This window comes from Babylonia areolata, chromosome 31 (genome assembly GCF_041734735.1).
Source record: "Babylonia areolata isolate BAREFJ2019XMU chromosome 31, ASM4173473v1, whole genome shotgun sequence".
NCBI classification, from domain to species: Eukaryota; Metazoa; Mollusca; class Gastropoda; order Neogastropoda; family Buccinidae; genus Babylonia; species Babylonia areolata.
Genome location: NC_134906.1, coordinates 14,300,223 through 14,316,524, shown reverse-complemented (window position 1 = coordinate 14,316,524; position 16,302 = coordinate 14,300,223). Strand labels below are relative to the sequence as shown.

General features: G+C 44.8%; 1 protein-coding gene across 1 annotated transcript in view; it reads right to left on the bottom strand.

Annotated features, from left to right (window-relative positions):
* The window catches only part of LOC143275859 (endoplasmic reticulum transmembrane helix translocase-like), a 46,374-nt gene that overhangs the window by 13,943 nt on the left and 16,129 nt on the right, over positions 1–16,302 (bottom strand). The window contains exons 14-24 of the mRNA XM_076580153.1: positions 14,760–14,870; positions 14,170–14,295; positions 13,553–13,661; positions 11,862–11,971; positions 10,786–10,878; positions 9,799–9,895; positions 7,891–7,955; positions 4,780–4,914; positions 3,761–3,878; positions 2,170–2,366; positions 479–618 (exon numbers count right to left, since the gene is read on the bottom strand). Coding sequence (XP_076436268.1) covers positions 479–618; positions 2,170–2,366; positions 3,761–3,878; positions 4,780–4,914; positions 7,891–7,955; positions 9,799–9,895; positions 10,786–10,878; positions 11,862–11,971; positions 13,553–13,661; positions 14,170–14,295; positions 14,760–14,870 — 1,301 coding nt within the window. The remainder of the gene's footprint in view (positions 1–478; positions 619–2,169; positions 2,367–3,760; positions 3,879–4,779; positions 4,915–7,890; positions 7,956–9,798; positions 9,896–10,785; positions 10,879–11,861; positions 11,972–13,552; positions 13,662–14,169; positions 14,296–14,759; positions 14,871–16,302) is intronic.

Below are 16,302 nucleotides of genomic sequence, written 5' to 3'. Positions count from 1 at the left end.
ACACAGGAAAGGAATGATGAGCATCCAAAGGCAGCTGTCAGTCAGCTCCACCCAGGTAGGCAGCCTGTTGTGCAAATGACTGCGTGTTTGTAAAAGCGCTTAGAACTTGGTCTCTGAACGAGGACAGGTGCTATATATGTATCTATCCATATCTATATCCATATCAACCTTCAAGTCACAACACAAAAATCTCTGACTCTCAGTCAGCAAGAATGTCTTTTATCACTCAAAGTGAAAAGAAGTTAACTTAAAGATCTCAACCGCCTGTCCTCCCCCCATCCACGCACCCTCTTGGAGGAATTCGGCATGGTGCATGAGGAACAAGAAACTGGTGAAGTGGACGGCAAACTGCAATCACACACACCCACATCCACACTACCCTCGCCCACCAACATACAGGCACATACATGCACACACCCACACTCCTACATTCCACACACACATCCGCCCCCTCCCCCGACCCCCCACCCCCACTGACCTAGGAGAGAGCAGCTTGGCGTTGTGCACGAGGAACATGAGGCTGGTGAAGTGGACGGCAAACTGCAGGCAGACGGTCAGGATGGTGTACACGTTGAAAATGTTGGGCAGGGGGCGCTCCTTCGACAGCGTCTTCAGTGGCTGTTGGGACAGAAATTGTCAGATTTGATAACTTTGTCAACACTGTGAAAAGGTTTTGACAGCGTCTTGAGCGGCATCGTCAGGTTTGATAACTCTGTCAACACCGTAAAACAGTTTCAACAGCATCTTCTGCTGCTGGAGGGACAGAAATTGTCAGGTTTGATAACTCTGTCAACACTGTAAAATGGCTCACGCTCTTGGGATGAATGAAGTATGACATTATGTGTAGCCATTGTGGTTCTATGCAGCATGTTTGATCACTGCATGTTGTTAATTCTATGTATAAGGACTGTGAAGGGGGTCGGGGGGGGGGGGTGGATGACTGCATGTGCTGACAAGGAGAGGTGGAAGGGGGTGTCGATTCTAATAAAAATAATAATGGGCATTTCAATATAGTATCTTTTTTCAAGAAACACTGCTCACAGCACTTTAAATCTCGTTCCCACCCTCCCACATCCATACCGGCCACCCTCCCTCCACTCACACAGAAACACGTGTCAGAATACACTCAAGCAACTGAATACTGGAAACCACGCACCCACCATGACGCCCTCTAGAAAACACATACCTGCAATACGCACTCATGCACGCACGCATACGTGAATGCCCAGACACACAAGCATCCACACAAATAGCAAACTGCTTCCTACATTAAAGCATGCATCTGGAACCTGATAACACAAGATTCTATATAAACTAACAGTGAAGGGGGGTGGATGACTCCACAGATGGGCCAGCAGCAAAGTGAGAGCTATACTATCAATGGTTTCTCCACTGTGATGGGAATTCATCTGTAGCATAGTCTTTTGTGAAGGACAATGATTCTCAAACAAGGAGGCAAGACTGCACTGCAGCAACCTTAGGGACAAGCTGGCCTTTGGGGATCATCACAACACCAACTGTCCAAAACAGGCAAAAGCACTTGTGACCAAAAGAGTGGGTCTTAACTTGGGCAAGACACTCCATGTTAATCAAATTCTTGCCCACAAGGCTAGGACAGCAGCTGCCTCTTCTGCTGTTCTGATGGTCAGCCAGAGATGCCAACCCGTCACGTATTTGTACGAACAATCAGGAAATTTGGTAGGAACATCATCACCATCATCACTATTATTATCATCACTATCACCATCACCATCGTCATCATCATCACACAGGTGATCACCTTGGACCTGGAGATGAAGACAAAGCATCCGGCTAGCAGCAGACCCTACACGGTACCCTGACCATCATCACCATCATCACCATCATTATCATCACTATCACCATCACCATCATCATCACACAGGTGATCATCTTGGACCTGGAGATGAAGACAAAGCATCCGGCTAGCAGCAGACCCTACATGGTACCCTGACCATCATCACCATCATCACTATCATTATCATCACTATCACCATCATACAGGTGATCACCTTGGACCTGGAGATGAAGACAAAGCATCCGGCTAGCAGGAGGCCCTGAATAATAGTGACCTGACTGTCATCATCATCATCATCATCACCATCATCGTCACTATCATTATCACCATACAGGTGACCAAACCCCAGTCACCTTGGACCTGGAGATGAAGAGGAAGCAGCCAGCCAGCAGCAGACCCTGCATGGTGGCCTGAGCATCAGAAAACTTGATGCCGTCCAGGTACAGCACACTCTGACTGTAGGCCAGGATCAGGGCGTTCAGTGCCAGGATCTTGAACATCTGCAGCGTTGTCACCAGGGTGCATCGCCCCTGCTTGATGATGTTGCACACTGCAAGGGGAGGAACAAGAGGCACCGCCTTCAGGACTACAAAACTGACCCTCAACACACACCAGGGCTCCCACACACCAGCGTTCCCCCCGCTCCCCCCACACACATGGGCTCCCCCCACTCACCAGGGCTCCAGGGCCCCCACACACCAGGGCTCCCCACACACACCAGGGCTCCCAAACACACCAGGGCTCCCACACACACCAGGGCTCCCCACACACACCAGGGTTCCCACACACACCAGGGCCCACACACACCAGGGCTCCACACACACACCAGGGCTCCACACACACACACCAGGGCTCCACACACACACCAGGCTCCAGGGCTTCCCCACACCAGGGCTCCCCCACACCAGGGCTCCCCCACACACCAGGGCTCCCCCACACACCAGGGCTCCCCCACACACACACACCAGGGCTCCCACAGAGGAAAATAAAACATCCATGAATTTCTAGGGGGGTCCAGGGGCATGCTCCACCTAAACATTTTTGGAATTTACATTCAAAATGGTGCAATTTGGCCCAAATCGGAGCATATTTATAGCACTTTACTGCCACTATCATAAAACCACAATTCAGAGCACCTGCAATCTTACATCTACAAGGATGAAAAAGGCACTGATACATACCAGCACTTCTCACTTTTCATTTTCACAGCTTTAGGAATGTCTCACAGTAACAATGTTCTCATTTATCACTCTGAGCAAATAAGACTTATTCAGTTCAGTTGCTCTTGCAGTTGCTACTCGCTGAAATTTTGTCTGTCGCTGAATTTTTTATTATTTTTTTATTCTTCTCTGAACCTCATTTTCACTTTTCACTGAAATCTGCAAATTCGCTTAAACGTGGGAGCCCTGACACTCACACACATAAATACACCAAGACTGGGTGATAACACGCACTACTATTTGCACATGAATCAAAAACATTCCTTGACTTTCATGTAGGTGTTTGTTGGGGGTCTACTTTTACTGTGTTTGTTGGCCTGCAACTTCCATGTCATTCCTTTTTAAAACAAATACCGTTTTTAAAACTGCCATGTAGGCAGTCATAACCGGTTTTGGGGGCTGTGCATGCAGGGTACAGTACATTTAAAAACCCCACCGAATGCTGACAAGAATTAAACAATCTTTAACATGTGCACAAGCACTGGCAGGTCTGCAAAAACAATGACCATGGAGATCAGAAAAAATCTCCACCCTTAACCCACTATGCATGCCACGACTGGGATTCAGACCCAAGACCTTCAGATGGAAAGTCCACTGCTTTAGTAACTCCGCTGTTGTGCCCCTCACACACACACATACACACACACACACACGCACACACATGCGAGGAACCCACATGCACACCGCCCCGCCCAGACAAAGGTGAGACAGATGCGGCACTCACCACTCATGACGGTGGACAGCTTGGACGTGAAGGGAGAGGCCACACTGGCGTCACCCAGCCGTATCACCTGGGCTTTCTCTTCCTCCTCTATCTCCTTCATCAACGCTGCCAGCTTCTTCTGCTCACACACATAATGATAATAAACAAATGTGTTTCTCCTTCTCATGATAATAATAGGTTGTGCTTTCTCCTCCTCCTCTATCTCATTCATCAATGCTGCCAGCTACTTCTGCTCACACACACACACATGCATTTACTGATATCACTTGAAGTGGAAAGGCATAAAGAGTGAGGGCTACTGTATGCATACATACAATTATGCGTGAACACACACACACAAACATACATGCCAACACACACACCACATATACAGACATGTGTGTGTGTGTGTGTGTGTGTGTGTGTGTGTGTCTATGTATGTATGCGCACATTTTCTGTCAGTCAAGCCCGCTTAACCTCAGCTTGTTTCTGTTCTCCACAAGGTTCACTTAAAGTTAAAGACCACTCAGATTTTTCAGCACAATCTTCTTCTTGAGGGCATGGTGAAACAATGCTGAATTTTCAGCGGAAAGTGGCATATACAGCCAATGTAATGAGCACCACTTCCTTGCTTTCTTGCACGAGCACTTCCTTTTATTTCTTAAATTTTTACAATAAAACCCTACAGCTATCGTTCATAAACAACTGAGTAACCGTCAAGCTTTGGCTGAAACACTGATTTTTTTTCAAGCACATTTTTCAAGCTGTTCAAGGTGCATGTGTGCCTGAAGCAGGTGTCTGTGTGCTCAGTGAGAGGCCAGTGACAGACCATACACAGCTTGCATGACTTATATCATCTCTCAATTTTTTGGTTGTTGTTGAAAACATACCTGCTTCAATGAAGTGATCTTTCACTATTTGTGAAGTCTATACTGTTTGCACACACCCTTGAAAAAAAAAATATCATGTTCATCCCTCCCCCCTCCATCCCCCCCCCCCCCCCCCCCCCCCCCCCCGCCCTCTTTTGATGATGACGTTACCTGGTGGGGCGCCAGGTTATCCCCCCTGGCAATGGCTCGCTGCTTGGCGGCGCGACCTGTGGGTTTTCCACGCTGGGAGGGCAGCGACATTTTGTCGTTGCTCATGTGAGCATCTCCGTCCACACTGCTTCCCACCTGTAGTAAACCCACGTTTATACAATGCTTAAATATTTCTACCATTTAGGAAGCAAAAGTGATAAGGTGTTGGACTTCTGGTCCACTGGTCTGGGAAAAGAGGACTGGGCCCTGCCCTTCTGTGCAGAACCCTAGACACAGAGGTTATGGAGTGATCGCCTAGAGGTAACGCGTCTGCCTAGGAAGCAAGAGAATCGGAGCGCGCTGGTTTGAATCACGGCTCAGCTGCCGATATTTTCTCCCCCTCCACTAGACCTTGAGTGGTGGTCTGTACACTAGTCATTTGGATGAGACGATTAACTGAGGTCCCATGTGAAGCATGCACTTAGCACACGCAAAAGGTTTCAGTACCCTTAAAACTTTTAAAAGTATTTACCAAAGTCATCAAATTTTACAAAACAAAGAGAGAGAGAGATATAGAGAGATTAGACACAGATGAAGATATTCTCTAAAGGGCATGGCTCCCCACAAAAGGGGCACTGTGAACTAATAATCCAAAACAATGAAGTCATACTAATGACAATGCACATCAGTAAATGATAAACTTCAGATCAAATAATGTACAACTAGTACTGATAAACTACAAACTGTACTGCAAATTTTAGATGCTTTATTAGTTTATACAAGTAAATAGCAAACTGTTTTATAATAGTATCCTTTGATGAGGACGTAACTCGTAAGCAGAGCAAGTCAAAGTAAAGTTGGGTGTCTGTAATGTTTTTGTAAAGGGAGGAGCAGAGAGAGAGAGAGAGAGGGAGGTAGAGAGAGAGGGAGGGAGAGAGATAAAGACAGAAAAGGGAGAGACAGACAGAGAAAGAAAGACAGAAAGAGGGAGAGACAGGCAGAGAAAGAGAGAGAGAGAAAGACAGAAAGAGGGAGAGACAGGCAGACAGAGAGAGAGAAAGACAGAAAGAGGGAGAGACAGGCAGAGAAAGAGAGAGAGAAAGAGGGAGAGACAGGCAGAGAAAGAGAGAGAGAGAAAGAGGGAGAGACAGGCAGAAAAAGAGAGAGAGAAAGAGGGAGAGACAGGCAGAAAAAGAGAGAGAGAGAGAGAAAGAGGGAGAGACAGGCAGAGAAAGAGAGAGAGAGACAGAAAGAGGGAGAGACAGGCAGAGAAAGAGAGAGAGAAAGACAGAAAGAGGGAGAGACAGGCAGAGAAAGAGAGAGAGAGAGACAGAAAGAGGGAGAGACAGGCAGAGAAAGAGAGAGAGAAAGACAGAAAGAGGGAGAGACAGGCAGAGAAAGAGAGAGAGAGAAAGACAGAAAGAGGGAGAGACAGGCAGAAAAAGAGAGAGAGAGAGAGAGAGAGAGAGAGAGAGAGAGAGAGAGAGAAAGAGGGAGAGACAGGCAGAGAAAGAGAGAGAGAAAGACAGAAAGAGGGAGAGACAGGCAGAGAAAGAGAGAGAGACAGACAGACAGAAAGAGGGAGAGACAGGCAGAGAGAGAGACAGAAAGAGGGAGAGACAGGCAGAGAAAGAGAGAGAGAGAGAGAGAGAGGGAGAGAGAGAGAGAGAAAGACAGAAAGAGGAAGAGACAGGCAGAGAAAGAGAGAGAGAGAGAGAAAGACAGAAAGAGGGAGAGACAGGCACAGAAAGAGAGAGAGAAAGACAGAAAGAGGGAGAGACAGGCAGAGAGAGAGAGAGAGAGAGAAAGACAGAAAGAGGGAGAGACAGGCAGAGAGAGAGACAGAAAGAGGGAGAGACAGGCAGAGAGAGAGAGAAAGACAGAAAGAGGGAGAGACAGGCAGAGAGAGAGAGAAAGACAGAAAGAGGGAGAGACAGGCAGAAAAAGAGAAAGAGAGAGAGAAAGAGGGAGAGACAGGCAGAGAAAGAGAGAGAGAGAGGGAGAGAGAGAGAGAAAGACAGAAAGAGGGAGAGACAGGCAGAGAAAGAGAGAGAGAGAAAGACAGAAAGAGGGAGAGACAGGCACAGAGAGAGAGAAAGACAGAAAGAGGGAGAGACAGGCAGAAAGAGAGAGAGAGAGAGAAAGAAAGAGGGAGAGACAGGCAGAGAGAGAGAGAGAGAGAGAGAGAGAGAGAAAGACAGAAAGAGGGAGAGACAGGCAGAGAAAGAGAGAGAGAGAGAAAGACAGAAAGAGGGAGAGACAGGCAGAGAGAGAGACAGAAAGAGGGAGAGACAGGCAGAGAGAGAGAAAGACAGAAAGAGGGAGAGACAGGCAAGAGAGAGAAAGACAGAAAGAGGGAGAGACAGGCAGAGAGACAGAAAGAGGAAGAGACAGGCAGAGAGAGAAAGACAGAAAGAGGGAGAGACAGGCAGAGAGAGAGACAGAAAGAGGGAGAGACAGGCAGAGAGAGAGACAGAAAGAGGGAGAGACAGGCAGAGAGAGAGAAAGACAGAAAGAGGGAGAGACAGGCAGAGAGACAGAAAGAGGAAGAGACAGGCAGAGAGAGAAAGACAGAAAGAGGGAGAGACAGGCAGAGAGAGAAAGACAGAAAGAGGGAGAGACAGGCAGAGAGAGAGAAAGACAGAAAGAGGGAGAGACAGGCAGAGAGAGAGAAAGACAGAAAGAGGGAGAGACAGGCAGAGAGAGAAAGACAGAAAGAGGGAGAGACAGGCAGAGAGAGAGAAAGACAGAAAGAGGGAGAGAAAGACAGAAAGAGGGAGAGACAGGCAGAGAAAGAGAGAGAGAGAAAGACAGAAAGAGGGAGAGACAGGCAGAGAAAGAGAGAGAAAGACAGAAAGAGGGAGAGACAGGCAGAGAGAGAGAGATAGAAAGACAGAAAGAGGGAGAGACAGGCAGAGAGAGAAAGACAGAAAGAGGGAGAGACAGGCAGAGAAAGAGAGAGAGAGAGAAAGACAGAAAGAGGGAGAGACAAAGACAGAATGACAGAGACAAAGACAGCAAGAGACAGACAGACAGACAGACAGAGCAAGAGAATGAGACAAAGAGAAAGAGACAGCAAACACACTCACTACTAAAAACAAAACAAAACCAAAAAAACCATAGATTTCTTACGTCATCTCTTCTGGATTTTTTCTTGTCTGGAACTCTCTCTGGGGCATTTGCCAGCAAGGCCACACCTATGTACACAACACAGCAAAATATTCAGTTTCTGTTTGACATATAATGGCCATGCCTATATACACAACACAACATAACATCATTCAATATCTGTTCAACATTTGTTGGAGTCTTGTTGGGGGATTATGGGGAGAATGAGTATGATGGGAGAGCCATGGATGGAGAAAGAAGAAAAGAAAGACAGTAGAGAGACAAGGAGAGTGTGAAAAACAGCGACAGAACAACAGAGGAAGAGATAAATTAAAGAATGAGACAAAGAGCAGAGATATTTTTTCCAATCAAAACAAGTTCTGGAAGAATACTTCACCACAACAGAAACTCCAAGTCCTGACTGGTGTGGCAGTATGTTTCCATGGCTCGGAACAGACCAATCAAAAATGAAAGCAGGTGCTCCTCAAGGGGCACAACCCTACCATCCACCCACAACATTCTTCCCCTTAGGTGTGATCATGAACTGTCTCAACAGTCTCGCCAGTTTTCAAATGAGGACATGGCTGATAGTTTTGGCAGGTAAGTTTAAAAAAATATTTTAAAGACATGAACAAAATGAAAGAAACAGTAACATGACAGTAAAGGAGAAGAGAAACAAAAAGAGAGAGAGAGAGAGAGAGAGAGGGAGAGAGAGATGAAACAAATGAGTGCAAGCTTCAAAGCCCTATTGTCATTGGTGCCGCCCCCACCCATGAATGTGAAGAAGAATTCAAGACACGGAAATGAGGTGATATCGCAAGATACTGAACATCAGATACACTGACATAAAACATCAGACACGCTGACACAAAACATCAGACACACTGAGACACACTGACACAAAACATCAGACACGCTGACACAAAACATCAGACACACTGAGACACACGGACACAAAACATCAGACACACTGACACAAAACATCAGACACGCTGAAACATCAGACACTCTGACACAAAACACACTGACACAAAACATCAGACAAAATATCAGACACACTGACACAAAACATCAGACAAAACATCAGACACACTGACACAAAACATCAGACACACTGACACAAAACATCAGACAAAATATCAGACACACTGACACAAAACATCGGACACACTGACACAAAACATCGGACACACTGATCACATCACCAGTGTACAAGTGCACCAAACCATCACACAGCACACTGGACCACATGAAGATCTGCTGACATCAGAAAATTAAGACACGCTGGTTGGCCAAGTAACAAGATCTAATGGCCTTGCTAAAACAACCCTCAAAAGAACTGTTCAGGGATTCAAAACATAATGAAAAAAAAGGTTAAAAAACTTCATTACTCAAGGATAAAGGTATTTAGGGAGGGAGATGGAGGGGAAGAGAGAGAGAGAAAAATACAACAAAAGACCTCATGGCCTTGCTAAAACAACCCTCAAAAGAACTGTTCAGGGATTCAAAACATAATGAAAAAAGGTTAAAAAACTTCATTACTCAAGGATAAAGGTATTTAGGGAGGGAGATGGAGGGGAAGAGAGAGAGAGAAAAATACAACAAAAGACCTCATGGCCTTGCTAAAACAACCCTCAAAAGAACTGTTCAGGGATTCAAAACATGATGAAAAAAGGTTCAAAAGCTTCATTACTCAAGGATAAAGGTATTTAGGGAGGGAGATGGAGGGGAAGAGAGAGAGAGAAAAACAAAACAAAAAACGACTGACTGACAGCACTGCAGAATGGACAGGAAAACCATCTGCAGAGACCCAGGCTTCGACACACAACCGACAGACCGGGAGGAATCTGGAGAACAGTTCTTCTGCGCTACTCCCCAGTGGCTCTTCACGGAGATAAGAGGGAGGAGGAGGAAGAAGTAAAAGCAACTCACCCACGTCAGCGTGTTTCAAGGCCCCGACGTCGTTGGTGCCGTCCCCACACATGAGTGTCACAAAACCCTGGGCTTTCAGCCGTGTGATAATCAGCTCCTGGTAAAGACGATTCATAATATCATAACCAGCTTCCAGTACAGATGATTTATAATATCATAACCAGCTTCCAGTACAGACGATTTATGATATAACCAGCTTCTAGTAATGAGGATTTATGATATCATAATCAGCTCCCGGTAATTACATCAAAGATGATTCTTTTTAAGTCTGTGGGCAGCAACTACCACCATTATAGGAGTGGGCTTTTTTGTGCATGACCATTTTTAGCCTGCCATGTACACAGTCATACTCCTGAATAACTGCCTGCCACACTTACTGTTAATCTCCTGTAGACAAGTCAACTGTTCAGTCCCCTCAGGAAAAGCTTAATAAAAAAAAAAATTGAATTAAAAAAAATTAACACTTGAACCAGTCACAAGAAGCGTTGGTGTTGTTTTTTTTTTCTCTTTTCTGAACAAATACAATACTTTCTGTCCCACAAAGGAGCAACTGTCCTAAAACCCCTTCCACCTAGCCACAGATTTCTCCCAAGGTCTCGCCCTTTCTCCCACGTTTCACTGCAAAATCAAACCAAGTGTCTAATCATTTGGATGAGACGATAAACTAAGGTCCCATGTGCAGCATGCACTTGGCGCACTGAAAAAGAAACAATGGCAACAGAAAAGCTGTCCTCTGGCAAAATTTTGTAGAAATCCACTCTGATAGGCACACGAACATAACATGCAAGCACCAAAGGCCTGACTAAGTGCATTGGCCCAGAATATGTGGTGTAGCATGAATGAATTTGTCAGAATGCAAAGCTGCCTCCTTGAGAAACTGAAACTGAATCATATAAAACAGACACAAACATGCACCCCGCCCCCCTAATTTCCCTCACACACACACACACACACAGTAGCCCCAATCTGAGGTGAGGGTAAACTGACCTTCTGTTTTGGCGCCACGCGGGCAAACACTTTGGTGTTGGGCAACAGCAGACGGAACAGCTTCTGGTGTCCCGACTGCAGGAATGTCAGCGCCTGTCGTCCGACAAAAAAGGAAAGTGGGTGTGTGCATGTGCGTACCTTTGTGTGTGTGTGTGTGTGTGTGTGTGTGTGTGTGTGTGTGTTTGGTGGGGAGAGGAATGTGTTTGCAGCTAAGTTTTTTTTCGTGTTTTCTTTTTTTTTTTTTTTTTTGCAAAAACCATCATTTGTGCCATAGACAAGTTACTTTTATCTATTTTATTAATTTTTTCTGTTTTTCTCTGTTCAAGGGCTGCAACTCCCACATTCACTAATATCTATGAGTGGACTTGTACAGCTGTTGTTACCCCACCCTATATAGGCAGCCAAATTCCATGCTATATGAAAGACAGGAATGAAGAAACTGTGGAATAAATGAGTGTAAAGAAAATTATCTGTTTCTATTAACTGTGTTTGAAGAAGGCAATACAGTTGTTTTTTTTTAAATTTCAGTGATCTGATTTGATATAATAAAAAAGAACAAACAAACAAACAAACAAAAAACCACACTAAAAAACACCACTCAGGACTAAGCAATTCCTCACACACACGTTTTCTCTTCCTCCGTCACACACTCACTCTTTTTCTTCTCAATGGTTTATTGTTTAGTCACAACAAAGTGAGAAATAAATGCATTCGCTCTGGTCAGCTCTCACAGACACACAGACACAGAAACACAAAAGAGGATGTGTGTGAGAAAACCACATACACATGTATGTGTATAGAATCATCAATATAATCATTATTGTACTATGCTATTGAAAACAATTATAGAGTCAGGGGTCAAATGTTTGAATCCACAAGTGAGAGCACTCATCAGCCATGAGGCCAACTAAAAATAGTCACATCTACTACTGCTGTTATAATTACTATAGTCCCATTTCCTGTTGCCGTTATATCTACTACATACATTAAAATAGCACCATTTCTTACTGCTTTTATATCTGCTACATACATTAAAAAAAAAGTCCCATTTCTACTGCTGTTCGGACACTACTTACCTCTCCAGTGAGACAGAGATCGTATTTGGGAATGATGGCTTTGCGAAGTTTGGACAGCTCCAGAGGTTCAATGATGGAATCATCAATACTCTGCCAGTGCCAGTCCGCATCTGTCACCGTAGTCACAGAGAGAAAAAAAAGTCTGGGTTATAAATACACTATGGCAAAGACACAAATCAATAAAAGCAAATAACTCATGACATAAAACAAATAAAATAAACTTAATATAGAAAGTTGATAAGCAAGGGAAAAAGGGGTGGGGGTGGGGGGGGGGGGCAATGTAAAGAAGAAGACAGAAACAACAACAAAATACATGATACAAAAAAAGAAGAAAAAACTATGAACATAGGGTACTAACTAAATATACAATGATCATGGAGAACAATTTTCTACTTCATAGATCTGAATGCAATATATAAACTTGATTAAAAAGAAAAAAAAAGATACCACCCCCCACGCCTCCAATAAAACCAAACAAACAAATATGTTAATGCCAGATTTGTACACTTGTACAAATTTCTAAATTACTTCCTATGCTCTATCAATGCAGATGCACTCAAACACACACACACACACACATACACACACATACTCACCCTTCTCTCCCATACTCTTCTCCTCCATCCCTCTCAAATTCCTACATCTGGAAGAATGCTGCAGCAATACGTGCCAGACATACATGCCCTACACCCAAGTACCCAAGCCACCAACCCAGTTTGAGGGTTAGGTCAGGAGTTGTGTCAGGGACCCAGTGGCTGAACACTAAGCTTTTATCAGAGACTGAGGTAAGCTTTCAGCTAAACCAACAGCAAGATCAAGCTGTATGATCAACGGTTTCTCCACTGCAATGGGAATGGGAATTCATTTACACCTTAGTCTTTTGTGAAGGACTATGACTCTCAAACTAGGAGGCAACTCTGCACTGGCTCTTTGCCTTGTGGGCTATTTGGCCTTTGGGGACCATCCCAACCCTGACTGTCCTAAAACACTCTTGGCCGAGAGAGTGGGTATGTAATTCGGACAAGACACGTCATCAAATTTTAGCCCCGATAGTCAGGACAGCAGCCGCCTCCTCAGCTGTTCTGATGGTCATAGTCCGACAAGACCCACTATCATACATGCATAGCCCAGGAGGTACTCACCAAACTTGTTGGGTGGGGTCAGGGGTCGTACAGATACCCAGAGTACTCACCAAACCTGTTGGGTGGGGTCAGGGGTCGTACAGATACCCACAGTACTCACCAAACTTGTTGGGTTGGGTCAGGGGTCATACAGATACCCACAGTACTCACCAAACTTGTTGGGTGGGGTCAGGGGTCGTACAGATACCCAGAGTACTCACCAAACCTGTTGGGTGGGGTCAGGGGTCGTACAGATACCCACAGTACTCACCAAACTTGTTGGGTGGGGTCAGGGGTTATACAGATACCCAGGGTACTCACCAAACTTGTTGGGTGGGGTCAGGGCTGTACAGATACCCAGGGTACTCACCAAACTTGTTGGGTGGGGTCAGGGGTCGTACAGATACCCACAGTACTCACCAAACTTGTTGAGTGGGCTCAGGGGTTGTACAGATACCCAGGGTACTCACCAACCTTGTTGGGTGGGGTCAGGGGTCGTACAGATACCCAGGGTACTCACCAACCTTGTTGGGTGGGGTCAGGGGTCGTACAGATACCCAGGGTACTCACCAAACTTGTTGGGTGGGGTAAGGATGAGGGTGGCCTCTCTGCGTGTCATGCGCAGCTCTTTGGCCACGTGACAAGCTGTCAGTGGGTTGTCTCCCGTGATCATGGCCACCTGTACAACACAACAATGACCATCTTATCTTATGATTATTACTGTCATTATTATCATTTTTTATTATTATTATCATTATATTACGACAGACTCACAGCAAAGCAAGCCTGATCACAAATTCCCCTTCCATTATTTAGTGTGTGTGTGTGTGTGTGTGTGTGTGTGCATGTGTGTGTGTGTGTGTGTGTGTGTGTGTGTGTGTGTGTGTGTGTGTGTGTGTGTGTGTGTGTGTGTGTGTACATGTGTGTGTGTGTGTGTGTAGTGCATGTGTTTGTGTGTGTGTGTGTGTGTGTGCGCGCGCACGCATGTGTGTGTGTATGTGTGTGTGTATGTGTGTGTGTGTGTGTGTGTGTGTGCGTGTGTGTGTGTGTGTGTGCGTGTGCTCTATTCCTTGATAATTCAGGGTATGCACCAGATAAAACAAGTACCTTACAAATAAAAAAAAATACACACAAACAAACACACAAAGGAAAAAAAAAAACGAAACAAAAAAATTCAGTGTCCTCACCCCGTGTGAAGAGTGCAGAATCTCCTTGATGGCCGCTTTGGAGTCGGACTTGAGCGGACAGGAGATGATGACGAACCCTGCAAAGGTCAGGTTCTTCTCCACCTCGTCACGCACCAGCTCCCGCACCTGTCAACAGCAACACATCAACTTCCCGCACTGATGATCCTCAAACGATTCGCGACCAGGGACAAAAGACTGTCAAATTTAAATAGCCTTCACCATACATTGTGGTACTGGCAGATCCAGTTTGGTCTTTAAAAAAATAACTGCAAATCCATTTTTGAACTGTGAACGATCTGCAAGGGACAGGAGGCTGTCAAATATTAATAACCTTCCCCATACGTGTTGGTTCTAGCAAACCTGTTTTTGTCTGAAAAATAATTACAAATCCATTTTTCATAAGACAAAAAAAATCCATTAATATCATGAACTGGAAGTACGATGGCTGTAAGAAGCTATGGGACCTGTAGCCTCTAACCAAACTACACATGACACAACTAGAAACCAGACTGACCAAGAATTTCACTGAGTTTCCCAACAAGATCTCAATCATGGACGGAGATGGACTGACGAAGGAGAAATTCACTTACCTGTTGATGTGACAGTGTCCCAATGTCCTTGTAACCAAGGGCCAGAACTCTGGCTCCTCTTCTTGCCATGGCCAAGTACACCTCTTCGTAGTTGTCGGGGACACTCTCAAACTGATAAACGTTGACTATGTGTTTATAATAATGTGAATCATATAGCACCGGTTCACTAAACAGGGCTCTTGGTGCTTTATAAAAATGGGTAAACACACACACACACACAGAGGATTTGTTATTTGGAAGAAATGATAAACCAAAGTCACCTGTGCAGCATGCACTTAGAACCCACGACAACGAAGGGGTTGTCCCTGGCAAAATTCTGCAGAAAAATCCACTTTGACAGGAAAACAAAAAAAAAATGGCAAGCATGCAAAAAATACAAAATAATGGGTGGCACTCTCAGTGTAGCGACGAGCTCTCCCAGGGGAGAGCAGCCCGAATTTCAGACAGAGAAATCTGTTGTGACAAAAAAGAGTAATACAATACAATAATACACACACCCACACTCACACAAATAGACAAGGAGCACACAATGAGAACAATGGAGTAGAACAGTGGTGTTCTACATTAATTCAAAGAAGTGGGTTTTCAGTAATTTAGTAGACACCAGTCTCAATGATAATGTGATCCTCGATGTATTCAGCACACAAAAAAAGATGCACATCTACACACACACACACACACACACACACACACACACACACACACACACATGTATTCACACAGACTCAGACATGGCCGAACAGCCCTTCAAAAAATGAACTGAAAAATATTTCTGTATTCTGTTTACTCACGATACTACAATCATTTTATCTAAAATATTTTGAAAAACATAATTCTGGTACTGAAGCTAGAAGACTTGGATAGAGTCCAAAAGGAAATGAAAGCTTCAAATCTGTTTGGAGCAAACTAGTAAAATACACTAAGGATGTACAGACATAGCCACATATACAATGAGTTCTGAACAAATCTGAAGAGATTTCTGGTATTAAAATAGGAGGGCTGGGGATGGGGTGGTGGGGGGGGGGGGGGTCTGTGTCCGCAGGAATTGATGGAAGTCTACATGGGAATGAATCAAGTAAGTTTGGAAGAAACCCTTAATACCCTAACGCACAGCACAGACACATTTGTTCACATTTACATGTAATACACACATACAAGCAGGCACATTGTATACACACACAAATGTGTGTGCTTGCACACATAAGCACATTACATACACACATACTACACATATATCCATATGCAACAACACACTGCATACACATGTGTACACATACAATACACACACTGAATAACCACCTTTTTCACACCACCCTCCTCCTTCCCATGCACCCATCCTCCTCCTCACCCTGATTTTTCTTTGCACAGAGGGCAAGATGTAATGAAAGTATGTTAAATAAGTCATACTGAGCATGTTCCTTTGCCATCGTAAAATAACATATCGTTTCGTTTTGTTTCATTTCACTCCACTCACCATGTCTTTCAATACATTCCAACCACCCAAACACCCCACTCCCCCACTCACCATGTCTTTCAATACCTC